This window comes from Mustela lutreola, chromosome 11, assembly GCF_030435805.1.
Source record: "Mustela lutreola isolate mMusLut2 chromosome 11, mMusLut2.pri, whole genome shotgun sequence".
NCBI lineage: Eukaryota > Metazoa > Chordata > Mammalia > Carnivora > Mustelidae > Mustela > Mustela lutreola.
Genome location: NC_081300.1, coordinates 72,800,256 through 72,825,720, shown reverse-complemented (window position 1 = coordinate 72,825,720; position 25,465 = coordinate 72,800,256). Strand labels below are relative to the sequence as shown.

At 46.0% G+C, this 25,465-nt stretch overlaps 3 protein-coding genes across 11 annotated transcripts in view; 1 reads left to right on the top strand and 2 right to left on the bottom strand.

Moving 5' to 3' along the window:
* Positions 1–6,634, bottom strand: part of HPS4 (HPS4 biogenesis of lysosomal organelles complex 3 subunit 2) — a 23,620-nt gene extending 16,986 nt beyond the window's left edge. Inside the window, exons 1-4 of one of the 4 annotated variants that reach the window (XM_059140847.1) lie at positions 6,548–6,634; positions 4,599–5,128; positions 2,848–2,938; positions 1,097–1,240 (exon numbers count right to left, since the gene is read on the bottom strand). In XM_059140847.1, the coding sequence (XP_058996830.1) occupies positions 1,097–1,240; positions 2,848–2,938; positions 4,599–4,639 (276 nt within the window). In that variant the 5' untranslated portion in view covers positions 4,640–5,128; positions 6,548–6,634. Of the gene's footprint in view, positions 1–1,096; positions 1,241–2,847; positions 2,939–4,598; positions 5,129–5,866; positions 6,517–6,547 lie in introns of those variants that run through there. The other 3 variants (XM_059140844.1, XM_059140845.1, XM_059140846.1) reach the window with 3 other exon arrangements.
* On the top strand, positions 6,609–25,313 carry SRRD (SRR1 domain containing). 4 transcript variants are annotated; one of them, XM_059140850.1, is made up of 10 exons: positions 6,623–6,831; positions 17,187–17,227; positions 18,624–18,883; positions 18,984–19,082; positions 20,517–20,594; positions 20,764–20,918; positions 21,803–21,848; positions 22,239–23,076; positions 24,275–24,803; positions 25,286–25,313. In XM_059140850.1, the coding sequence occupies exons 1-8, from the start codon at positions 6,671–6,673 to the stop codon at positions 22,482–22,484; spliced, it is 1,086 nt and encodes a 361-aa protein (XP_058996833.1). In that variant the 5' UTR covers positions 6,623–6,670; the 3' UTR covers positions 22,485–23,076; positions 24,275–24,803; positions 25,286–25,313. The 4 variants fall into 4 exon arrangements, with proteins under 4 accessions (XP_058996835.1, XP_058996833.1, XP_058996832.1 ...); XM_059140849.1 differs by having other exon boundaries at positions 24,275–25,313; XM_059140851.1 differs by lacking the exon at positions 20,517–20,594 and having other exon boundaries at positions 6,628–6,831; positions 24,275–25,313.
* Positions 22,695–25,465, bottom strand: part of TFIP11 (tuftelin interacting protein 11) — a 14,690-nt gene continuing 11,919 nt past the window's right edge. For all 3 annotated transcript variants that reach the window (XM_059140841.1, XM_059140842.1, XM_059140843.1), the window contains exons 11-13: positions 24,994–25,136; positions 24,321–24,486; positions 22,695–23,117 (exon numbers count right to left, since the gene is read on the bottom strand). In XM_059140841.1, the coding sequence (XP_058996824.1) occupies positions 22,762–23,117; positions 24,321–24,486; positions 24,994–25,136 (665 nt within the window). In that variant the 3' untranslated portion in view covers positions 22,695–22,761. The remainder of the gene's footprint in view (positions 23,118–24,320; positions 24,487–24,993; positions 25,137–25,465) is intronic.

The following is a 25,465-nucleotide window of genomic DNA, read 5'->3' as shown; positions in this document are numbered from 1 at the left end:
CGCACGACAGAAGCCTGCGGAGAGGAACACTACACATACTGTGACTTCTAGAACAGGCAAAACTCATCTGCGCGTGGGAAAAAATCAGAACGATGGCTGCCTGGGTCTCAAGGGTGAGAATTAATGGGACATCAGGGAGCTGCCCAGAGTGATGCTAATATTCGGCATCTTGATGGGGCTCTGTGTCGCATGGAGTGTCATTTGTCCATATGCATTAAATGGTATGCTCAAGATTTGTGTTTCAGTGTATGTAACTCTTACCCCAAGAGAAAAAAAAAAAGCACAAACCACTACTGAACTCTAATTAATGTTATGCGCCATGCGGTACTGGGGGTGGGGAGGGGGTGTATACTAGTGTGCGTAATTTTGGCGAGCGCTGAAGATGAAGGGCTGGATGGGGAAATGTGATAAAGTGACTATAATAAGTAGTATATGTAATAAAATGATAATTGCAGAACCTAGGAAGTCTATGTGAGTGCTGACTGTAAAATTCCTTTAACGGTTTGATTCGAGAAAAAATGGTCATCATAAAATGTTAGCAGGCATACCCACAAAGCTGAATATGCCACCTCACACTTGAGCATTCTTTCCCCTCCCAAATCAGTTTTAAATAAGCGTAGGCATGGGACAAGAAGAGCCTAGTGTATATGGTACCATCAGATGTCAAGAAATGGTTTTTTAATGGTTCTTTGAAACCTAACATCTATATATCAATGTCTGCAAGTTTCTGGGTCAATGCCCTGTAAGCGTGGAGAATACAGAGAAAAGACAGAGGTTGAAAAGTTGACCTGCATCACAGAGCAGAGAGAATTTCCTCAGGCTGGCTGAAATCTCTCAAAAGCAACGAGAAAGCAGCCATGTGCAACGCAGGACAGGTTAGGAATGTTCTGGAGAGCAATCGGTTATGGTGGCACCTGCAGAGAGGGACCAAGGAAGTGTGGAGAGTACAGCATGTGGCCCCTAGGGGTGCGGCGGGGTTGGGGGGGGTGGTTGTCCCAGGCTCCAGAACACCTTGGCAACACAGAACTCATGATTAAGATAGATGACTCACAGTAGAGGTGACCCTGGCAGCACAGGTTCTGTCCGATCAACTTACCCAAAGGTACTCTCCGTCCACCTTTATGGCAAATTTCAGCTTCCGCAGACGGACGAGGGTCGGGGCAGAGGAGGAGATGTCCGAAACACAGCGCACGATGCCCGCAATCTGTCCACAGAGCAACTCCTGCTGGTCAAGCAGGGTCTGTGGGGAAGAGGCAAAGTCCAGGGAGGCGAGCCCAAACTGTCGAACTCACAAGGCATCCCTTTGAGCAGGGGCTGAGGCCACAGCAGAATGCAGCCGGCAGGCCAGATCTGGTCTACTGCCCGAGATGGCCAGGGAGCTAAGTGTTGATTTTGTATATAAGGGCAGCAGCAATAACAAAGAAGACCTTCCATGTCCGGCAAGGCCTCAATATTCACTTTTGGGCCCTTGTCATACAGGACAGAATGTGCGGCCCCCTGCTCAGAAGGACGAACTGCCACGGAACGTCCACAGCCGCGTGCACATGAGGTCTGTGCAGATCTAGGTCTTTGTTCCTAGCACTAGAGGCCCCTGTGTGGTTCTGTACAAGCAGGAGCCATTGGTCCCTATTCAAATGCCCTGTAGAGCGGCCTAGATTTACCCCAACTACCCAACTGGGAGGGAAGTCATGTGAGCAAATACCTAGACCTCCTGATCACTCTGAGCCTTACCACCCTGCGGGACAGCCGCATATCATAGTGCAACAGAAAATGTACACGCCCCGAGGAAGAAGTCTTCCTTAAAAGAACCGGACTTGAACTTAATCAAGGCTCTAGATCATACTACTAGTGTAAAGGAACTACAGGGGAAGATCTGAAATGACACTGCCTTGAGGAAGTGATCAGGCCCATCCAGAGTGTGGGGCCTTCTGACATTCTGCAGCACAAAGGCACAGACTTTGGTAATTCAGAGGGGTGGTGGGGAAAGGGGCTGAGGGGAGGGTGAGAAGTGGTATGTGACAAAAGAAACTGAAGAAAAGAAGCAAATGGAATGTGTAGAATTTGTTTGGATCCTGACTAGCAAGTGGAGAGGGAGGTAAGGAGGAAGGGTGGGAGGAATGGAAGGAGCAAGATCTGATTAGGTAATCTCTAAGACAGGAAGGCAAAATTTGAATACAGATAGTATCACATGATATTAAGGAATTATTGTTACTAATTAATGGGTTCATGAGGATTCATGATACTCTCCTCTCTCCTTTTGCAGACATTTGAATAAAATTGTTTTAGGGGTTTATTATAAAACAGTTTTATTTATTATTGGGTGGCTGAAGTCAGCTGAGCATCTGACTCTTGGTTTCAGTTCAGGTCAGGATCTCAGGATTGTGGGACAGAGTCCTGACCTGGGCTCTAAGCTCACCAGAGAGTCTGCTTGAGATTCTCTCTCTTGCTCTCTGCCCTTCCCCCAGCACACATACACACTCTCTCTTTCTCCAATAAATAAATCTCTTCTTTAAAAAAGTGCTTCAAAAAAACATTAATTTAAAAAGTTTTAAAATTTTAAAAAGCATTTCCAAGGAGCTGATCAAAACCTGGGAGCAAGGGGAGGCAGAGAGAAAATCAGGACAGGAGTAGAGAGCTAGAGAGGATGGAAGGGATGGCTGTCTGGGACTTTCAAGACCAGAACAGCAAGAAATAGTACAACTAAGGATAAGAGAGTAGAAATGTCAAAGCCTGGGTGATGTGAAGAACACTGTCCCACTGTCAACGCTATACTTTTGCAAAGCCTCCACTCTGAGGCAGTAGGACCCCCCACCACCTCCCCAGGGAGTAACCCGCTGGGGTGCTTACCTGAGGGGGGTAGAAATAACAAATGCCAGCTCTTGTCGGATCTCCTTCTTCCTTTACCTTTGAACCATCATATAGGAAGAAATAATTCCACCTGGCAAGAGAACAGAACAGAGCCATGTTTCCTTTCATCCAGGGATCAAGGCATTTTAAAACACAGTTTCCTCTTTCCCAGCGCAAGATGGGTTCATTACTCAGTATGTGAGAACCCTTCTGGTGGCCCCAGAGGAGAAAGAACCCAGCAGCTACAAACAGATAAGAAAAAACATTTCACAAGGGCCATCCAATCAAACTAAAAATATGCCTCTATCCAGCTGTCAGGCCTTTTGGCCAAAAAGACTTAAGAGTAGATGGAGGAGACAGATCACCCAGGGCCCACTCTTGTTTGGGACACAGATCCTTAACCATACAACCAGGGTTTGGTATGCTGTCTCTAAAGGCTCTGATAATAAAACAGGGGTGTCTTTGCTGCCTGCCTACATAGCTGGCGGGCACAATGACCTCCGGAAATATCCCTTGGGCCAGAAATTCATGCATTCATTTAACAAACAGTAAATGAGGCCCGACAGTGTGCTCTCCCTCTGCCAGACCTGGGGCTGTGGTGGTCAAAGGAAGACAGTAAACATACAGTTTCAATGTAGGATAGGGAGTCTATGATGGGAAAATGGGGCTCATGAGAGTTCACAGCAGAGCCCTGAACCCCTCTCTGCCTGGCAAAACCCTAACAACTATGTTAAGAGGAACTCTTGACACGACCCTTCATCAAGCTTCTGATTTCCTCCATGCAAAGGCATCTCTCTTCTCAATTTCTATAACCCTCCATTCTTCACAAAGGACTCTTACAGTCTACTCTACAGCGAAGCCACAATTAACTTGTTTTAAGACCACAAAGCAGACTCCCTAAAGGCCAGGCCTGGGTTTCACCTCTCACACCCATTAGGCTAGAGCGTTAAGAAGGAGGAGCTGTGACCACTCTGTCACCCTCCTTCTTCTCCCTGGATCTACACCCTCCCCCTACCACCCTGCCTGGCTCCCACCTTCTCTTCTGGATGACCAGTAAGAACTCGGTTTCTAGTGCAGGACAAGTCCAGATCAAAAAGCCTCAAAAATGAGTCAAACTCCATTCAGAAACTCCAAGGCTGGGCCCCGTTTACCTGCTTCTTACATTCTCTGGGTGAAAGCATCCTCGCTCAGGCACACAAAAGAAAACCGGGATGTCATTTTGAATGACTCCCTCTTTGTGCCTTCCACACACATAACCAACGCTCATTCTATTTAAACCATGCCTTTGGCTTTCATTCCTCAACGATGTTTGCTGAAGCAACTGACAAGAGACACTTAACCCAGCTGGGGTTGAGAAGGGAACTAAGTTTCAGGAAGACATTATGTAAGAGGCGGACTGGCCAAACCTCTTCTAATGGTGAGACTCCACACTGTAGCCATTTCTTATCTCTTACCGATGAAGCCTATAGTGCCCACACAGCCAACAAAGCCGCTGCATTAACCAGCCATGGCCATCTTTTCCGGTCTACCAGCCATGCTCGACTCACTCCAGCACGGCAAGTTCACAACCCAGCAGCTCTGGAGAGAAATGCTCACATGCTGCATCCGCCTGCTCAGAGAAAAAAATGCCTTTCCCCACCCTCCACCCCCCTTAACAAAATCAAGAGAGCCTGGCTGGGGATTTTCAGTTAATCCAAAACATGGGTCCAGCAGCCTGGCAGGAAGTCAGCCACACAGGCCTTTCTACTCACCAGGAGGCTGATGTCGGCTCTGTCGAGGTAGTGGTGGCCATTTACTTGCCTGTCGCCCTCATTCTATTTATTTGGGTTTTCTTGTCTGGGATCGCTTCTTGCACCCCAGCAGCGACTGTTCCTCCGTGTCCCCGATCCAGGAAATGCAGACGTGAAAGGTTTAAATGTTTTCTGCCACAAATATCACCTGCTTGGTTTTCATTCAGCATGAAAGTGCTACTTCCTTCCCCACAGGCTCTTCGGTGCCATGAATACCTCCACACTTCTTAGAACTCTGGGAGAGAGTATATAATACAGCAAGAGAATTCTATCAGAAAAGTCAAATCCACTAAGCTGGTCCCATGGGCACCAGCATTCTGGCGCTCTGCAGCACAACCTCTACAAAAAGTTCCTGGCCAGGAAAGCCTGCTGGGGGAGATGCATACTGAGGTGGTGTTCTGAAGGGATTTCTAGCTTGTCTAGTTCAAAGCCATTCTGAAGAGTCTTTTCAATGTTGTAAAGCTTCCCGATCAAACATCAGTGCCTTGGTCCTAAAATAAACCACAAGGAATAGATTATTTCAGAAACTCATGAGAGAGCATGTGACCCAGCAGGGTTAGGCAAATAGTATACTTCACAAGGAGTCTTCTAGAAAGTAGAAAAATTGTCTTTCAGAACAAAGAAGAGAGTGCTGTGGGACTTCAAAACAAGTTGCTCAGTCTCTTTGAACAGAAGATTCTGCCTCAGAGAAGATAAAATTAAAGAGCTAGTGTGAAAAAGCTCTGTGTGCCAAGGATAGCTATACAAATAAGGCAGTTGTTGCAGTAATAATGGAACCCAAATTAAGGAACTGTCACCTTGACAGCTCAAAAGTGATCTGAACATGAATTCCACAGCTGGGCAAGTTTTCAAAACAAAACAGGAGTTTAACAAGTGACTTTCAAATTCCAAGAGAACAGACGGTTAAGTATCATGGGATTTCACCGTTAGAAGGGATCCTGGCATCATTTACTCGAATACTTATTTCTTGCACTCTTCAAAAATTGCCTGGTCTCTGGCTTATTCCCATCAGAGCCAGAGGCAGCACATAGTGTTAACTTTATCCCTCCACCAATCAAAAACTGGCTTCCCAGTAACCCCCCCATGCTGATCTGGATTAACACTCCAGGAAAACAAAACAGGGTTTAATTTTTCCACAAGAGAACTCCTTGGTCCCTCCAGAACTGTATTTCTAATACGATTTTGTCCAGCTTGACGTCCCAGAGACAGGGTGTCAAATGCATGCTCACCTTCTGTCATCCTGCTGGGAATACAGTAGCTTTTTAAAGCTCCTTTCCTAGAGAGAAGTACCTAGAGAGGCCCCCACTGACTCTTTGAGGATTGTGAAATCTCTCTTTTCTCAACTTTAGGTATCTTGGAGACAGCAGTCTGAAACCCCCATATCCCTCCTTCCCAGAGGACTGTGCCCTATACCGCCAAGGTCCAGGCTCTTATCTCTGAAAGATCCAGAAAAGGCCAGTAATGTCCCTAGGGTAGGGCAAGTGCTGGGATATGACCAGAGAAGGCTCCGGCAGCCAGGGGTTGCAGTTAAGTACCCGAGGGAGCCAAAAAGTGACCAGAAACGGCTTGGAGGCAGGAAGGTGGCGGTGTATGAAGTGGTCTCAGTGAGTCAGCCGGCCAGGAAAATGGACGGTAACCACTGCGATGGGGAACGGGCTAAAGGCACCTGAAGTGTCTGGCCTCAGCTCCGGGGGGGCTAGGCATTTGTGGACAAAGGCGCAAGGGTCAATCGGGGCCCAATCGCAGCGCGGAGGAGCCGCCAAGAGGCGCTCTCGGCCAGGGTCCCGCCCCTTGGTATCCCCTCGCCGGCCATCCACCCAACCCAGCCCTGTAGCCCGGCAGCCCCGGGCTCCGCGATCGAACCCGCAGTGTGGGCGGCAGCCCCGCGCCAGCTGCTTTCCCCACCCTACCTACGGGCGCGCGGTGGGGAGGCCTCAGGATTATGCTCCTCCAGCGTATACCGCCCCCTAGATTTTCCCAGCGCTGGCGCGTGTGGATGACGTCCAGGGGCGCGCCCGTGACGTCAGAGGGTCATGGCGTCCGCGGCGTTGGAACCCTGGCAGGCTGCGGCTCTGCGAAGGAAAAGACGCTCAGCGGAGCGGCGACCGCGGGGCAGGGAGGTGGCCCTGCGGGACCTGGAGGCCCAGCCTGAGGTGGACTGCGGAGTTGTGCTGCGTCGCATCCGGGAGGCCGGGTGAGTGCGGGCTGGGCCCTGGGACCGAGCCTCAGTCTCGGCATCTGTAAAGTGGGCAGAACCTCAAACCCTTAGGGTTATTGTGCGGATTTAACGGAGGGAGCAGCTTATTACAGACTGAATTGTAATAAAGGTTGTTGTTCCTTTTATTGCCCTCATCTCCGAGACCTCAGTTTTTTCATCTGAGAGACGAACCTGGAAACAGTACATATATAGGCTTGTTTTGACGATTTAGTGAATTAGTTAATGTAACCCATTTGGAAAGTAAATGCATAAACCACGGTGCCTGGTGCGGGGTAAGCGTAGTACCAACCAGCGTTTGGGATTAATATTATACTAGTTGGTTATTATTATTGCTAGCGCTGGGGAGGAACACCAACGTGATTACCATCCTCTTGATTATCATCATTAGTTAATCGAGGAGCTGCTGTGCCTGCCACTGGCGTAAGCATTTTACACACTTTACTAGTTTGAGTATCTGGGCCAGCTAGGATCCTGAGAGGGCTGAGTCTTAGAGACACAGATAATGTTTGGAACCAGATTTCAAGTCCTTGTCTCTGGGACTCCAGAACCGGTGCTACAATGCTCTTCATCATTAGGGCATATCCCAGTCCCTCATTCCTCCATGCTTTGCTGTGCACCTTATGGCTTAGAACAGTGCCTAACACAGAGGAATGAATGTTACCTATTTTTGTTATTATTGTTGTCTTTATTCATTTGCAGTCCTTTAAGGACGCAGTAATTAGCAGTATTTGTTAGTTATTCAGATCAACAGCTGAAGGACGATCCCAACGGAGAGAAATTAGACCAATTTTATGTTCTCCTCTCCCCCAGAATTAAGGTCAAGAGACAGGGATGACTCAGAGGTTAACAATGAATTAAAGAAGTTGGCTGCCCAACCGACTGAGCCTGAGTAGAAAGCACAGTGACTTTGTAGGAACTTAAGATATCTGTGTAATGGAACATGCCCACAAATTTGGAAAACCTGTAAGGCATTTTCCACACATACTGCATTGTTATTCTTCCTCAGCTTCTTCAGTATCCCCAGTAACTCCCTGCTTCCTGTACCCCTAAGTGTGATGCAGTGTCCAGTGCTGTAAGTAGAGAGGAGCCCAGCACCTTACATGCTGTTCTGTGCATGCGCTCACCAGTTTTCAAAGCTCTTCCTTAGCCTCTGTGAGGAACGTGAGGGCAGTCTCTCGCACAGATTTTTGCAGTACTGTGTACTTTCTGAGTCCCCTGAACAATGGCGTATGGCTTATCAGTTTAAATATAGTTTTGTTTTGCAAAACTTTTTTCTTATGATAACTTTTAAGATTACTCTCTTAGCAACTTCCGAGTTTGCAATACAGTGTTATTAACTAGAATAGCCATGTTATACATTACATCCTGTGACTTATTTAATCCCTGTATGTTTGTACCTTTGGATCCCTGTCACCTATTTCATACCCGTCCCCCTGTATCTTTAAGCTCAGTTTTTTTAAGATGCCATATAAAAGTGATGTCACACACTATTTGTCTTTGACTTATTTCACTTAGCATCATGACCTCAGGGTCCATCCATGTTGTTGCAAATGGAAAGATTTGCATTTCTCTCTTTTTAAAAAATTTTTATTTATTTATTTGGCAGAGAGAGATCACAAGTAGGCAGAGAGGCAGGCAGAGAGAGAGGAAGGGAAGCAGGCTCCCCGCTGAGCAGAGAGCCCGATTCGGGGCTCCATCCCAGGACCCTGAGACCATGACCCGAGCCAAAGGCAGAGGCTTGAACCCACTGAGCCACCCAGGTTCCCCTCACATCTTCTTTATCGATTCATCCCTCCATAGACATGTAGGTTGTCCTCATATCTTAGCTATTATAAATAATGCTGCAATGAACATGGGGGTTCGTATATCTTTTCAGATAAGTGTTTTTGTTTTCTTTGGATAAATGGCCAGAAGAGAAATTGCTAATTTGTAGGGTAGTTCAATTTTTAATTTTTTCAGGAGGCTGCATATTGTTTTCCACCATGATTGCACCTACTTGCATTCCCACCAACCCTGCACCAGGGTTCCCTTTCCTCCCCATCCTTGCTAACATCTGCGATTTCTCCTCTTTTTGATACTAACCCTTCTAACCAGTATGAGGCGATATCTCATTGTTGTTTTGATTTGCATTTCCCTGATGATTAATGATGTTGAACATCGTTTCACGTACCTGTTGGTTCTCTGTATGTCTTCCCTGAATAAGGTCCATTTGGGTAATCTTTCCACTTTTTAATCATCTTGTTTTTTGTTTTTAATTGAGTTGTATGAGTTCTTTACATATATTGGATATTAATCTTTTATAAGATACATGCTTTACAAATCTTTTCTTAGAGCCGGTAGGTTGCCTGTTTCTTTTTTTGGTGATTTTCCTTGCTGGGCAGGAGATTTTTGGTTTGATGTAGTTTCTCTTATTTATTTTTGCTTTTTCTTTGCTTTGGCTTTTGGAATGTGATCCCAAAAAATCATTACCAGGACCCATGTCAAGCAGCTTTTCCCTTATGTTTTATGCCAGGAGCTTTATAGTTTCAGGTCTTATATTCAAGTCTTTAATCCATTTTGAGATAATTTTTGTGTATAATGTAAGACACGTGGTGCGGTTTTGTTCTTTCGCATGTGGCTGCCCGGTTATCCCAGCAATGTTTATTAAAGAGATTGTTCTTTTCCCTTTGTATATTCTTGGCTCCTTTGTTATAAGATGCTGGACCATAGATGTGTGGGTTTACTTCTGAGCGCTCTCTTCTGTTCTGGTTTGTAACAGAGTTTGAAATCTGGGAGCATGATGCCTCCAGCTTTGTTCTTTCTTAAGATTGCTTTGGCTATTCAGTCTTTTGTGGTTCCATACAAACTTTAAAGATTCTCTGTCTTACGTTAGTGAAAAATGTCATTGGAAAATTTTTTTTTTTTTGGTCATTGGAATTTTGATAGAAATTGCATTGAATCTCTAGATGGCTTTGGGTTGTATAGACAGTTTAACATTATGAATTATTCTAATCCATGAGCATGGAATGTCTTTCCATTTACTTTTGTTATCTTCAGTTTCTTTCCTTAATGTCTTGTAGTTTTCAGTATATAGGCTTTCATCTCCTTGGTTAAATTTATCTCTAAGTATCTTGGGTTTTTTGATGCAGTTGTGAATGTGATTTTTTTAAAATTTATTTTTCTGATAGTTTCTTATCAGTGTATAAAAATGCAACAGATTTTTATGTACTTTTTATCCTGCAACTTTACTGAATTCATTTATTTTAATAGTTTTTTGGTGTTGTCTTTAGGGTTTTCTACATGTAATATCATGTCATCTGAAAATAGTGACCTTTACTTCTTCCTTTCAATTTGGATGTCTTCTATTTATTTATTTTTCTTGTGTGATTGGTCTGGCTAGGATTTCCAGTATTCCAGTTGACCCTTGGCCAGCATGGGTTTGAACTGTGTGGTTCACTTAATACATGGGGTTTTTGTTGTTGTTGTTTTTTGTTTGTTTTTTTGAGTAAATACAGACTTTGTTTTAACTGTATTGTCCTTTCGGATTTTCTTTTCTTTTCTTTTCAAATTTTTGTTTAAATTCTAGTTAACATACAGGGAAATATTGGTTTCAGGAGAATTGAGTGATTCATCACATTTAAACACTAGTGCTCATCATAACCTGTGCTTTCCTTATCCCCATCACCCATCTAGTCCATTCCCTGCTCAGCTTCCCTCCATCTACCGTTTGTTCTCTTATCATTAAGAGTCTCATTAAGTGACCTCTATCTCATTTAATTTAAGAACTATTTTAAAAAACTATTTAAAAAACTTTTTAAAAAGTTTAAAAATAAAAGCTATTCTAAGAGTAAATATTCATATTATCCTCAGAGTTTGGGAAACACAGGCACAAAAGAGGTTAAGTAGGAACGCCTGCGTGGCCCAGTCAGTTAAGCATCTCCCTTTGGCTCAGGTCGTAATCCCAGAGTCCTGGGATCGAGCCCCTTGTTGGGCTCCCTGCTCAGCGGAGAGTCTGCTTCTCCCTCTCCCATTATCCCTCCCCCTGCTTGTGATCACTCTCTCTTGCTCCCTCTCTCAAATAAGTAAATAAAATTTTTAAAAAGTCACTTGCTTAACATCATAGTAAATATTAGAACCAGATACAGACCTGAGTGTGACTCTGAAGTCTGCATTCTCTCTTTTATGTTTACCAAATATATACATAACCCTCAGAATATTGTAGATTATGTTACTTTAGCCTTTCTCAAAACACTGAGCTTCAGAAGATGCTGTAATTCCGGGCTCCTGGCTGGCTCCGTTAGTGGAGCATGTGACTCTTGATCTCAGGGTTCTGAGTTTGACCCACATTAGGAGTACAACTTACTTAATTAAAAAAAAAAAAAAAAAAAGATGCTGTAATTGTGCTTATTTTCTTTTTCCTTTTGACCCCTTCAGCCTTCAGCCGTTTCTCCCACTTCCAACCGCCTACCTCTGGCAGTTACCCATCTGTTCTGTGAGCTCAGTTTTTTGTTTGGTTTGGTTTAAGGTTCCACATGTAAGTTATTTCTAGTGTTTGTCTTTCTGTCTGGCCTGATTTACTCAGCATAATGCCTTCAAGATCACCATTGCAAATGGAAAGATTTCATCCTTTATTATGGCTGAGTAGGATTCCACTGTGTGTATCAACCACAGTTTCGTTATCCATTCATCTGCTGGTGGCATTTAGGTTGTTTATTTATTTTCACTGTTGTAAATAATCCTGCAGTGTACACAGGGGTGAATATATCTTCTTGAGTTCGTGTTTTCATTTCCTTCAGGTACTCAGAAGGGGAATTGCTGGATCCTATGGTAGTTCTATTTTTAATTTTTTTGAGGATCTTCTATACTGTTTTTCACAGTCGCTGTGATGAAGTTCTAGAACCTAGGTGAGGTTTGATGGGCTGAGGTCCGGAGCCGATGACCAAGAAAGAATTCTTGAGACATCTTTGGTGCAAAATGGTGCGGCTGCGGCTGCCTGGGGTTGTGAGGGATGGCATGTTATGTACCCTGCGGTTGGGGGAAGGTGAGGGGAAGGGAAAAAAAATCAGTGGATTTTTCATATGCTAAAGAGGGCCTACAAGGTGTCAGGATGTCCCAGGCCTGCTGGAGGCCTTGCCCTTGCTGCTGGATCAATGTTGTCTTTAGACCAGCCATTAACATTAAGATAGTTGGGAGACTTTTTGGTGGGGTGTCACAATCCTGCTATCAATCGTCTTTGTTAGTGAGATTTAGGACATTTGTAAGCCAAGGGAGACTCCTGTCTGGCAGTACTGTGAGCTCTGCAAGCTAACTATTTGCTTATTGTTCATGGCAGTCAGGGCTGCCTGAGGGATGCTACACAAATGACAGAGAGGGAGCGGATGGAGAGGGGGGTGCAAGGCGCCAGCTTTTGCTTTGTCTTCAGCCAGCCCCATGCTCCCTCATCAGCTGCACCAACTTATACTCCCACTAACAGTGCACAAGGGTTTTTCCTCTTCTCCACATCTTCACCAAAGCTTGTATTTCTTGTCTTTTTGTTAATGGCCATTCTAACACGTGTGAAGTGGTGTCTCATTGTGGCTTTTATTTGCATTTCCCTGATGATTAATGGTGTTGAGCATCTTTTCATGTTCGTGTTGACCATCTGTATGTCTTCTTTAGAAAAATGTCTATTTGGATCTGCCCATTTTAAAATTAGATTGCTTGTGGGGTTTTTTTTGTTTATTTGTTTTTTGCTATTGAGTTGCCTGAGTTCTTTCTATTTTGGCTTATTTTAACCCCTTATCAGATACATGATTTGCAAATGTTTTCCCATACAATAGGTTGCTTTTTTATTTTGTGGATGGTTTCCTTGCTGGTCAGAAGCTTTTTAGTTTGGTGTAGTCCCACATGTTTTTTGTTGTTGCTGCTGTTTTTACCTTGGGTATCAGGTTAAAAAAATCACTGCCAAGACCTTTGTCAAGTAGCTTTTCCCTGTGTTTTCTGCTCAGAGTTTTATGGTTTCAGGTCTTATACTCAGGTCTTGAATCCATTTTGAGTTAATTTTTGTGTATGGCGTAAGATAGTGGTGCAGTTTCATTCTTTTGCATTTGGCTGTTTGGTTTTTCCCAGCACCTCTGGTGAAAGAGACTCTTCTTTCCCCCTTGTATATTCTTGGCTCCTTGTCGTAAGGTAGTGAGCCATAGATATGTGTGTTTGCTTCTGGACTCTCTCTCCTGTTCTGGTAAGCTGCACGTCTGTTTCTGTGCCAATATTAGATTGTTTTGATTACTCTAGCTTTGTAATAGACTGAAATCAGCAAGTATGGTGCCTTTAGTGTGTGTCTTCTTTCTCTAGATTGCTCTGGCTATTCGGAGTCTTTTGTGGCATCATGTAAATTTTTGGATCCTTTGTTCTGTTTCTGTGAAAATGCAGTTAGAATTTTGATAGAAATTACATTGAATCTGTAGATGGCTTGGGGAAGTTTAGGCACTTTAACACTATTCTTCTAATCCATGAACAAGGAGTGTTTTTCCATTTACATATGTTGTCTTCAGTTTCTTTCCTTAACGTCTTATAGTATATAGGCTTTCACCTACTTGAAGTTTATTCCTGGGTATTTTATTATTTTTGGTGCAACTTCAAGTGGGATCATCTTCCTAATTTCTTTTTCTGGTGTTCATTATTAGCATATGGAAACTCAACACATTTTTGTATATTGATATTGTATCCTGTACCTTTACTGAATCCATTTATTGGTGTCAACAGTTTTTCAGTGTAGTCTTTAAAGTTTTCCTTATATACTTGTCATCTGTAAATAGTGACCATTTTACTTCTTTCTTTTATTTATTTCTCTTGCGTAATTGCTCTGCCTAGGATTTCTAATCCTGTGTTGAATAAAAGTGGCGAGGAAGGATCAGGAAAATTCCTAATCTTAGAGGCTCTTAGAGGAAATAGTAATAGTTTAAACTTTTCACTATTGGATGTGATGTTACCTCTGGGCTTGTCATATATGGCCTTTATTATGTTGAGGTATGTTCCCGCTATACCAACTCTGTTAAGAAATTTTATCATAAAAGGATATTAAATTTTGTCAAAATCTTTCTCTGCATCTCTCAAGATGATCACATGATTTTTATTCTTCATTTCTTTTTTTAACTTTTTAAAAAAGATTTTATTTATTAGAGAGAGAGCCAGCATGAGTTAGGGGGAGGGACAGCTGGAGAGGGAGAAACAGGCCCCCTACTGAGCAGGGAGCCTGACACAGGGCCCAATTCCAGGACCCCAGGATCATGACATGACCTGAGTCCAAGGCAGGCGCCCAACCAACTGAGGCATCCAGGCGCTGCTGTTCTTCATTTTGTTAACATGGTGTATCACCTTGATTGATGTGCCCATGTGAACCATCTTTGCATTCCTGGAATAAATCCCACTTGATCATGGTGTATGATCCTTTCAGCATATTTGTGAATTTGGTTTGTTAGTATTTTGTTGAATATTTTTGCATCTATGTTCGTCAGGGATATTGGCCTATAATTTTCTTTTCTTGGAGTGTCATTGTCTGGTTTTGGTATCAGGGTAATGTTGGCTTCAGCAAATGAGTTTGGGAGATTTCACTTCTCTTTTTTGGAAAAGTTTTAGAAGGATTGATATGATTTGTTAAAAGCATCTCGTCTTGGGACGCCTGGGTGGCTCAGTTGGTTAAGCAGCTGCCTTCGGCTCAGGTCATGATCCCAGCGTCCTGGGATCAAGTCCCGCATCGGGCTCCTTGCTCAGCAGGGAGCCTGCTTCTCCCTCTGCCTCTGCCTGCCATTCTGTCTGCCTGTGCTTGCTCTCTCCCCCTCTCTCTCTCTGATAAATAAATAAAATTTAAAAAAAAAAAAAAAGCATCTCGTCTTGGGTGCCTGGGTGACTCAGTGGGTTAAGCCTCTGCCTTCAGCTCAGGTCATGATCTCAGGGTCCTGGGATCAAGCCCCACATTGGGCTCTTTGCTCAGCAGGGAGTCTGCTTTACCCCACCCCCTTCTTCCTGTCTCTCTGCCTACTTGTGATCTGTCAAATAAATAAAATCTTTTTTTTTTTTTTTTTTAAAGATCTGATTTATTTATTTATTTATTTATTTGTCAGAGACAGAGGGAGAGAGAATGAGCGAGCACAGGCAGACAGAGAGGCAGGCATAGGCAGAGGGAGAAGCAGGCTCCCTGCCAAGCAAGGAACCCGATGTGGGACTCGATCCCAGGACCCTGGGATCATGACCTGAGCCGAAGGCAGCTGCTTAACCAACTGAGCCACCCAGGCGTCCCAAATAAATAAAATCTTAAAAAAAAAAAAAAAAGCATCTGGTCTTGGAACTTGGTTTTTTGGGAGGTTTTAAATTGCTGATATGATGAGCACTGGGTGCTTTATGTAAGTGTTGAATCACTAAATTCTATTCCTGAAACTAATACTATACTGCGTATGTAAACTGGCTAGGATCCATTCATTCATTCATTCATTCATTCATATGAGAGAGAGAGAGAGAGAGACAGTACGAGCAGGAGGGGCAGAGGGAGAGGGAGGAGAGTCTCAAGCAGACTCCATGCTGAGCTTGGACCCTGACTCAGGGGCTCAGTCTCATGACCCTGAGCCGAAACCAAGTGTTAGACGCTCAACCACCTGAGCCACCCAGGCACCCCAACTAACTAGAATTTAAATAAAAACTTGAAGCATAAAAATAAATATATTTCTGATTGAGTTTGTCCAAATTGTTGCTGTGTGCTGTTCACAGCAGTTCTTTGTGCCTTTGTATTTTTGAGGTGTCATAACATCTCCTCCATCATTTCTGATTTTAAGTCACCTCTTTTTTTTTTCTTGTAGCTAAGGCTTTTTTTTTTTCTTGTGCGTGTAGCTAAGGCTTTTTCAATTTGTGTGTGTGTGTGTATGTGTTTTGGTGGTGTTTGCATTTATTTATTTGAGAGAGAGCAAGCACATGCACACAGCGGGAGAAGCAGAGTGGGAGAGAGAATCCCTAGCTAACTTCACACTGAGTGCAGAGTCTGACACTGGGCGCTGTCTCAAGACCCTGAGATCATGACCTGAGCCAAGAACAGCACTTAGGCACTTAACCAACTGAGCCAGCCACACAGGCACCCTGATCGTTTCTCTTTTTTTGTCCCTCTTTCATTTATTTGTGTTCTGATCTTTGTTATTTCCCTCCTTTTACTTTGGGCTTAGTTTGTTCTTTTTCTAGATTACAAGGTGTCACAATGGGGCATGCATTTGTGACTTCTCTTGCTTCTTCTTTTTTTTTTTTTTTTTTTAAAGATTTATTTATTTATTTGACAGAGAGAAATCACAAGTAGATGGAGAGGCAGGCAAAGAGGGAAGCAGGCTCCCTGCTGAGCAGAGAGCCCGATGCGGGACTCGATCCCAGGACCCTGAGATCATGACCTGAGCCGAAGGCAGCGGCTTAACCCACTGAGCCACCCAGGCGCCCTCTCTTGCTTCTTGAGGCAGGCCTGTATCACTGTAAACTTCCCTCTTAGAACCACTTTTGCTGCGTCTCACAAATGTTGGTATGTTTTTAAACAGCGCTGAATTCTGTTTTGTCTGATTATAGCTCTTCCAGCTCTGTCTTGATTCCCACTTGCACAGAACATCTTTTCTGTCCCTTCACTTTTGGTCTATGTTGTCCTTATGTCTAAAGTGAGTCTTTTGTGGACAGCACATGGATGGGTATTGTGTTTTCAGCCACTGTATGTCTTTCGATCAGTTCATGGAGTTTGTTTCAGATCACATCACTGTTGACTGTGTTCTGCTTAAGGTTTGCATAAGCCAGCTGACTTAAATAAAGAAAGCCCAGACACTGGATTCATGTCTCCTTTCACTTTCACCTTGAAATTATTTATAATTATTATTTATAATAACAAAGACCTATTTGAGTCCCCACTTTGTGCAAAGCCCAATGCTCTGTGTTTACCCATTTGCTCCCTTCTGCAAGCCTGCTCGATAGGGCGATTCTTTCCCACATTCTAGAGGCCAGGAAACCAAAGCTCAGAGAGGTGCACTCTGTGCATCTAGCAACTGTATGGAGCTCGGTGTCTGTGCTCAGCCATGGCGTGGACCAAGGAGGATACAGAAGAGACGCCGAGGGGTCCTTGGGAATCACGATGTCCTCTGGCAAGCCTTCTGTCCTCTCTGAACACCGGCCTACTGGTCTGCTTTGGACATGCTCACTGTGGATCCTCCTCCGGCCACTCCAGGGCCACGCTGGGTGCTCTGGGAGCGCTGTGTGGGAGAGCACTCCATCCCTGCATCCAGCTTGTGGTCTGGAGAAGGGTCCCTGAGGGGGCGGCCTGGGGAAGGTTGGGGAATGACCATGCCTTTTTCTTTTAATAGGAAGGACCTGCTTCTGTCTGATTTCTGGAGTCTGGCACTAGGTGGGTACCAGATGGCTGAGGCTGGGGGTGGAAGGTGTGGGAGGAGAGCCTGAATGTGGGCAAAGAAAGGAGTCCAGTCCATATTTGGTGCTGTTTTTCTTCACAGAGCTGGGTTCTAATTCTGACTTCCTGCTCACAGCCGTGTGTCTTGGCACTTACTAGCCCTGACCCTCCGTTTCTGTGTCTGTGAAAGGGAAGTGACAGCGTGCATATCCTGTGGTGTAATTTTGGGGATTAAATGAGGCTGTTTGGTTAAGTGGTTAGGACAGTGTTTGCCTGGGCCTGGGGGCGGGGGGGCATCAGCGTCTGCTGCCACTGTCATTGCTGAAATTTACTCTTCATGCACTCTTTGCCTCAACATGGCCACATAGACCTGTCCCTAAACAGTCTGTGGGCACGTAAATGTTAATATGGGGAGGGAATGTATAGCCGTTAGTATTTTTATGGAGGGACAGTTAGTTTGTTTCCTTTGGTTTTTTGTTTTTTTTTTTTTTTTTTTAAGTTCTTATGCATAACTCTTCGATGAGCACCTTTTTGTGTAAAACTCTTACCAAATTTAGGATGATCCTCTCAGGACATACTCCCAGAAGTGGACTTACTCAGTGACAGGCAGTGACCAGCTTGATATCTGCTGTCCAGTGTTTTCCTAAAAACTTCCACCAGGACTTTCAGCAGCAAGGACTGAAAGAGCCAGTTCTGCCCGCAGCCTTTCCAAGCCGGGGGACTATTTTTAAGGTAGTTTTGCTAGTAAGTGAAAATCGGCACCTGACTGTGGCAACACAGTTGTTTTGTGTACAGATTTGTTCAAATAAATTCAGTATCAGTATAATAAAATGAGAGACAAGATAACTCACTGCTATATGAGAATATTTAAACAGAATATTTTTTTTTAGACTCCAAAAGCCCCAGCCTTTTTTTTCTTTGAAGTTTTTACACATTAAATATTCCTATTCCCAGCCTTTTGTAGTGTGATTTTGAGAGCTCTTTTTCTAGGTTGTTATAATAAAAAAAAAGCAGGTATTTCAGAACATAACCCGCATTTACCTCTAACTTATTAACTTATTAAGATACCTCTTAATAAGTTAGACACAGTTCACATTAGAATTTTGGGTGGAAACCGTGCCCATAAATGAAGCCTATTTTTTACTGGAAAGTTCTCTGGGGTTGCAGGCTTGGGGGTGCACAGGGACTCGGGACAGCCTGTGGTGCTGGTGGGCCTTGGCCCTACCTCTCAGGCATGTTGGGGAGTGAGTCCCACAGCCTTTTCCTTGAGAAGCTGAATGAAGCCTTTCCCAACTTGCTCCTTTTCTCCCCAGGTCTGTGGACTTATGTGATGGACTTAGTTCACAGGGTCAGAGCACGCCCTCTGACTGTGTTCCGGGGCTTGCTCTTTCAGAAACCATCAACAGTTGTCTTACAAAACATCTGGAACAACTGAAGGTCCCTGAGGGGACTCTTTCGGAAGCTCTCAGAAACCTGCATCTTGACTCCTCGCCAAATGAGTCTGCTGTGACACCTGGCTTCATCACAGGGGAGAACCAAGTCCCAGGAACCTGCTGTTGGAAGTGTGTATGTTATGGCATTGGAAACTTTGCCACCTGTGTCATAGCTAGACACCAGCTCACATTTCTGCTTCTCTTCCTGGAAAAGTGCCAGGTACATTTTTAGATTCTTGTTGATCACTCCGTCCCTTGGTCTTGCACATGGTCTGCACACAGATCTTTGGGTTGACAGAACCCATTATCCCCTTCTGCAGATCCCCAGGAGGCACTGCTGGGTGTATGACCCTCTGTTTAGCCAGCTAGAAATTGCAGTTCTGAAGAGCCTTGGTGTGACTGTTCTCAGTGAGAACGAGGTGAGTCTTGGGGAAGGGGAGCAGGAGGGCTGTGTGACTGCTGACCACAGGTGTGTGTGACTGCTGAGGCTGTGCCCCATGGAGGCACCTGCTCTGCATTAGCCATCATTCCCTCCTTCCTTCTGCTCATGTGCCTTCCCGGCGCCTGTCACAGGGGACCTGGCAGTGACCCAACATTGTGGCCTAGGTGGTGCCCATCACAAAAACACCAAATGGCACAAATGGCATGGACTGAAACCTGTTATATTTGCCAAATTCTGGTGAGAATCCCATGTCCAGGAACCTCTGGTAATTTCCTAAGTTGGTACTTACTGTTGGTGTTAAAAAATAAAGGGGTACCTAGTATCAGTGCCTCAAAGGAGGGCTTTCTGGTTGTGATTTACCCTGTCTTAGGGGAGATCAGAGAAGGGGAGAGTATATCTCTCTTTGCATGGTAGCCCAGTCACACCCAATAGCATCTGGCTGGGAGCTGTGGGTAGATCTTCTGCCCCGGAGGTGAAACTGTGAGATGCAGAGCAAGATCACCTCAGCAGCAGGGCCTGAAGCCAGTGAGGTACACACCCCTGCAAGCCACTTTGCGTTGCTGGGGTGATTACAGAGTAGGCATTTGATCCCTTTCCATCTTCCAAAATGGCTCATTTATTACAAAGCCCGAAAATCAAGCCCTGCTGAGACAAGAGAATCCTTCACTGATGTTGGTGAGGCCCTGAAACCCTGCCACTCCATTCATGCCGTCTTCTTTTCTGGGTGCCTGCTCTGTGCCAGGCATGGACTTTGCGGGGATGCCAGGATAGATGTAGTCCTAGCCTCCAGGGAGCCCAGGGTCCCCTCGAGGTTTATGGCCTGTAAACAAATATGGGTGAGCAGAACAGAGAGGGAAAAGCACTCTGCGCCACTTGAGGGGTTCGAGGAAGGTTTCCTGGGTTGGCGCTGGGATTGCAGGCCCACCGGGAGTTGGCTGGATGGCCCCAGGCAGGCTCCTGCCTGTTTGTGTTGAACAGAAGGGAGGAGAGTACAGAGCAGAGAGGCCAGGGCAGGCAGGGCCTGTGTCCCTGCCATGGGTACGACTGTGGAGCTACGGTCCCCAGGAGGGGCTGTTGTGTCCCCCAGCGGACATATGGAAGGGACTGTGATAGGCATCTGCATAAAGGGACCCAGGAGGCTCAGAGGCTGACCATGCACAGTCCATGGGGACAGTAACTGTTGCCACCCCTCCTGCCCTTGCTGTCACAGACCCAAGAAGCCCCTCTGCTGATCCAGAGCTTTCTGTTTGTGAGACACACCTCTCTTCAGTAAACACAGGTTCTTTCTGGACCTCACGATTTCCCGACTTTGAGGCCCACTTCATCTCTCGATTTCTGTTAGGCCACACGATAACCTGACTGTTTGCAAAGGAAGGGGTTTGTTTCCTTATGGTTTCGACTTGTCTCGCAGCTCCTGGTTTTCTCCAGAGGTGCTGCTGTCACGGATGTAGACGTCAGTCTAAGGCGTGTGGCCTGGCTTGGTACACAGGTCTGTTGTGAAACACATACAGAAGGGTGGCTGACCTGTGTCCCTCACCCCATGCACTGTGATTACGTTGTGGTGAGATAGCTCAGCTCTTCACAGACCTGCCCTGTGCCCCTGCCACAACCTCCCGGGAAGAGCGGAGGGGCTCACACTGCACGTACCGTCCCCGCAGGAAGGAAGACGGAGCATCCACGGCGAGCCCACCATCTTCTACATGCCCCACTGCGGCACAGCCCTATACAACAACCTTTTGTGCAGTAACTGGTCAGTGGAATCCCTTGCCAAGATGCTCATCATTGGGAACAGCTTCAGAGGACTCGAGGAGAGGTGAGCGCAAGCGCACAGAAGTCCTGTCAGGCTGTGGCGGGGGCTTTCCTGGGGGGGCTTTCCTGACAGACCTGCGCGCGGGAAACCAGCATGTTAGGGACACCAACCCCGAGTAAAGCTGCAGAGTTAAGGAGGTCTGCTTGCTAAGAATTCCTCCCTTCCCTTAAGGTGCAGAAGTGTTTTTAAAAGTGGGAGGGATGCCTGGGTGGCTTAGTCGGTTGGGCATCTGCTTTCGGCTCAGGTCATGATCCCGGGGTCCTGGGATTGAGTCCCACATTGGGCTCCTTCCTCGGCAGGAAGCCTGCTTCTCCTTCTGCCTGCTGCTCCCCATGCTTGTGCTCTTGTGCTTCTTGCTTTCTCTCCAACAAATAAATCAAATCTTAAAAAAAACAAAAGTGGTGGAAACCATTTCCTCTCAGCTGTACATGCCTTAGGTGTCCACTATCACTCCTCCCCTCACAAAAGGGGTGGTTGGTTATGGGACATTCACCTTTTCTACGGATTATTGACCCTACTCCATGTTTCCCTCCTTTTAATTTTTTATTTATTTATTTATTTTTTAAAAGATTTTATTTATTTATTTGACAGAGAGAAATCACAAGTAGATGGAGAGGCAGGCAGAGAGAGGAGAGGAAGGGAAGCAGGCTCCCTGCTGAGCAGAGAGCCCGACGCGGGACTCGATCCCAGGACCCTGAGATCATGACCTGAGCCGAAGGCAGCGGCTTAACCCACTGAGCCACCCAGGCGCCCCTCCCCTCCTTTTTAAAATGTTTGCTATCTTTAAGCTACTTTGCATTTCTATAATGTCTTAAGTTAGATAAAACCACTCCCATATCTCCTAATCATGCTGGGCTTGTTTTTGTTTTTTTTTTTTTAATTTCCAGATTGCTGGCAAGGATTCTACAGAAAAATTATGCCTACATCACAAAGGTATCTATGTAAATGAAGGAACTAGGATGAAAAAGGGTGTGAAAACAGACCATTTCCCTGTTAATTGTGAATTCTGCCTTTGTGCATGTGGGCAGAGCTCATGAGGGACTCACTGAGAGCACAGTGAAGTTACTGTACTCCACGAGCTTTCTCAGCAGCTCTGTGTTCCAGAAAGCAAGGACCTGTCCTTCACTCTCAGTGTCAGTCCCACACACTCACCGCCCTTGGAGCTTCCAGTCCGTCACAGACAGGCTTAAGTCAACATGTTCTAGTCCTCGTTTTTTTTTTTTAAAGGGTAACCTGGGGGTGACTGATAAATGGCACCCGGAAGTGTGGGGTTTACTGTGACCATCAGGTTCGTGTATTTTACATTTGAATTTTCCTGCTCAGGTTTTAAAAGGACTGGAGGAGCTTGAGCTGCCTGAGACTTCACAGTACATGGATGTATTTAACGATACCTCCATCCACTGGTTCCCTGTACAGAAGCTACGACGACTCCCCACAGACACTTGGGCTTTCCGGGAAGAACCAGACTACCAGGACTGTGAGGACCTTGAAATCATCAGGAACAAGAGAAGAGCTCCCTCAGCTGCTGACCAGAACTTGCCCTGGCAGGGCAGCTGTCCCCAGAGATGACAGGGAGGGTGGCCGTGTGGGGAGCACCTTTCTTTGTGGCGGGCCAGACTCGAGAGCCCAGAAAATACACAGTGTGGTTCTCCTCAGCAGAGGACATGCCACGGAAGGGCTCAGTGTAAAGACTGTCACGCCTTAGCATTAGCATTAGGTTTTGTCATTTCTTGCTGACCTGACCAGGGATATCCATGGATGGAGAGTAACTATTTCAGAGGCAGTTTAAAATCCCGTTTATTCATGACCATGTCTCCTCTCGGGTGCAAGGTCCAGCCTTCCCCCTCTACTTGGCCATGTCGATCAGGCTCTGCAGGGAGGTGGGCACCCAGGTCTTCTCACCCTGGACAAACACCACTCCCCGGTCGATGTAGATGACGATGCGGCCAAAGGTGTAGAGCTGCTTCCCTTCGTGTCGCTTCCCGATGACTGGCATGAAAACAATGTTGTGCTCCTCAGCCTTGGTCTCAATGAGGTCCTTAAAGTTCATGGGCACAGTGCTGGCAGCCACGCCGATGCCCCGCTGGGCCATGTTCTCAGCCTCCCGTCGCTCCTGCATGGCCTCGTACTGGAAGTCCTTCCTCCGCTCCGTGTGCGTGAGGTAGGCTATATTCTCCCGTGCTCCGGGCTGCATGTAGGCACCTGGGAGAGCCAGAGGGGAGAGGGGTGAGGAGTGGGGTTCCAACCTCACAGGCAGCTGGGCCTCAGAGACACAAAGCATTAAGGCAGATGGCAAGCACCTTCAGCAAGTTTAGACAACAACCTGCAAGCCTACTTGGTCTGAAGGTTTCTGGCTAATGTGTAGCAACCAGAGAGATGATTAACATGAATTCCTGCACAAGACTGATCCTTCTAGGGCTGGAAACTTTGACAACACATGGCCTAGCCTAGTTCTGTTTTTAGCTTCTCCATAGAGGCTACAGCCCTGGAAGAATTTAGAATGCATTTGGGGAACTCAAATATATGTTGAAGGACAGTACAGGGCCACAATGTCCAGTGCTAAGGGAAATGGATGGGACCAGCTCTAGGAGGTGGCCAAAGCCAGGGTGGCCGAGGGAAAGTTTCTGGAGAGTATGAAAAGGATCGGGATGGGATGACCCACTGAGGGGCCCAGATGAGAGTGATCTGAGAAGTCTATCTGCCTCATTCAGCAGAGTATATGTTCTGTGAACATTCTCTTCATGTAACAGGCTCAAAGGACTAAAGATTCAGAAAACAGAAATTACAGTCCCACCGGCCACTGTAGCTGTGTGACCTTGAACAAGCTCTTGGCCTTATGGAGCTTGTCTGTGAAGCAGGGTTGGCCTGGGTACCATGGGGGCCTTTGTGTTGGGATGAGAGCATAGTGACTCACCTGGTCAGAAGCTGGGATAGGTATGAAGGGGACAGTCACCTGCCTACTTCTGAGACAACAAAGATACCACCTGCAAAGTGCTGTACAGACCAGGGCTCACTTCACCCCTCTAGGTTTTTAAGAACCTCTAGAAGTAGGCATTATGACTGTTCCACAAGTAAATAAAATAGGCCAGGTGAGGAGAGGCAACTTCTAGGTGTCAGGCTGTTCCACTCAAAGAGCACACTGAGCTCTTCACAGGCATGCCAGCAAACCCGGAAGGTGGCTCTAGAGGCAGGCTCCCCCCCAGTATGAATTTGGCTGCAGTGAGAATCAGGTCAGGGCCCTGTGCCCCTCCCAGGGCTGGCAGAGATGGGCAAGGGGTCTGGTGGGGAAGAGTCCATGTTGGAGCAGACAGCTCACAGGCACCCGAAAACTCTTGCTTCTGTGTCATTTATGTGTTCAGAAACGGTGCTTGGAACCAGGAGCCCTCAAGTGGAATCCTCACTCACCAACATTGGAGGACACAGCCCTATTCATGATGTCCAATGCTTCATTAAATTTGTCCTTGACAGATGGGTGTGCCAGCACTTGGTCTGAGAACATGGACTTCCAACCCAGGTACCACTTGGTGATCTCCTCATAATTTGGGCTGTTACTGAGCCAAGAGCACAGCACCTGCCAAAAAGAAACAAATCGGACATCTGCATCCACAATGGTGGCACATGGGAGCAAAGCTTCCTGTTTGTTTTGATCGTGGTCCTACAAGGAGATGTGTGGAGTTTACAAGGGCTGAACAGAAGCTTTCAGAGTATGACTCCCCACGTGACTCCAAGAATTTGGAGTCCGTTTGCCAGCTAAGCTCCCTTGAATGTAAACTCACCAAACCTCAGCCCCTAAATGACAGGGCTGTGATGGTCCCCCACAAAGGTGTGGTGTGAGGAGTGGAGAGAACCACATGAAATGCTTCGCATCTGGCTCATGGCATATGTTCAGTAAGTGGTGGCTGCTGGGATTACTGCTTATTTTTGTCCTGTGTGATAGCTTTTGACAGTTACCCAGGGATCAAGCCCCTGCAGTCTGACCTGGGCAGGAAATTAAGTGTAATCTTCCCTACCTCCATTCCACTCCCCTGCCCCCCCCCCCCCGGAAGCTGCCCCAAAACCACAGCAGAGCAGGCTATACCTGAAGCCACTTGGGGAAGAAGTGCTTCTCGAGCAGCCCTACCAGGCTAGACACAGAGATCATGCCTTCCCAGTCGATGACCCAGTAAAACGCATCCATGTGCTGCTGGTGGGGGTTAATGACCAATTCCCCAAGACACATCCCTGCAAAAGCAACCCAGGCTTTAAGGCAGAGTCCCAGAAGCACAGAGCAAAATCCTTATCAGAAAACACTGGCCTAAATTTGCTTTTATCCATCAGTTTTAAGTCCCTGACATGCCAGTTCTTGAAAACCCTTTTCGTCTCTAACCCAGAAACAATAAATACATATTTAAAATCAAATGCCTCAGAAATCTCAGAACACCGATGCCTAGCATGTTATGAGAAGCCCAAACTAGACCAAGACTAGACCTGCTGTCTTCAGGATCCCAGGTATGTTTATATGCCACCTCTGTGCACAAAATGGCACTTCCTGTGGTGAGCGGTACCGCGTT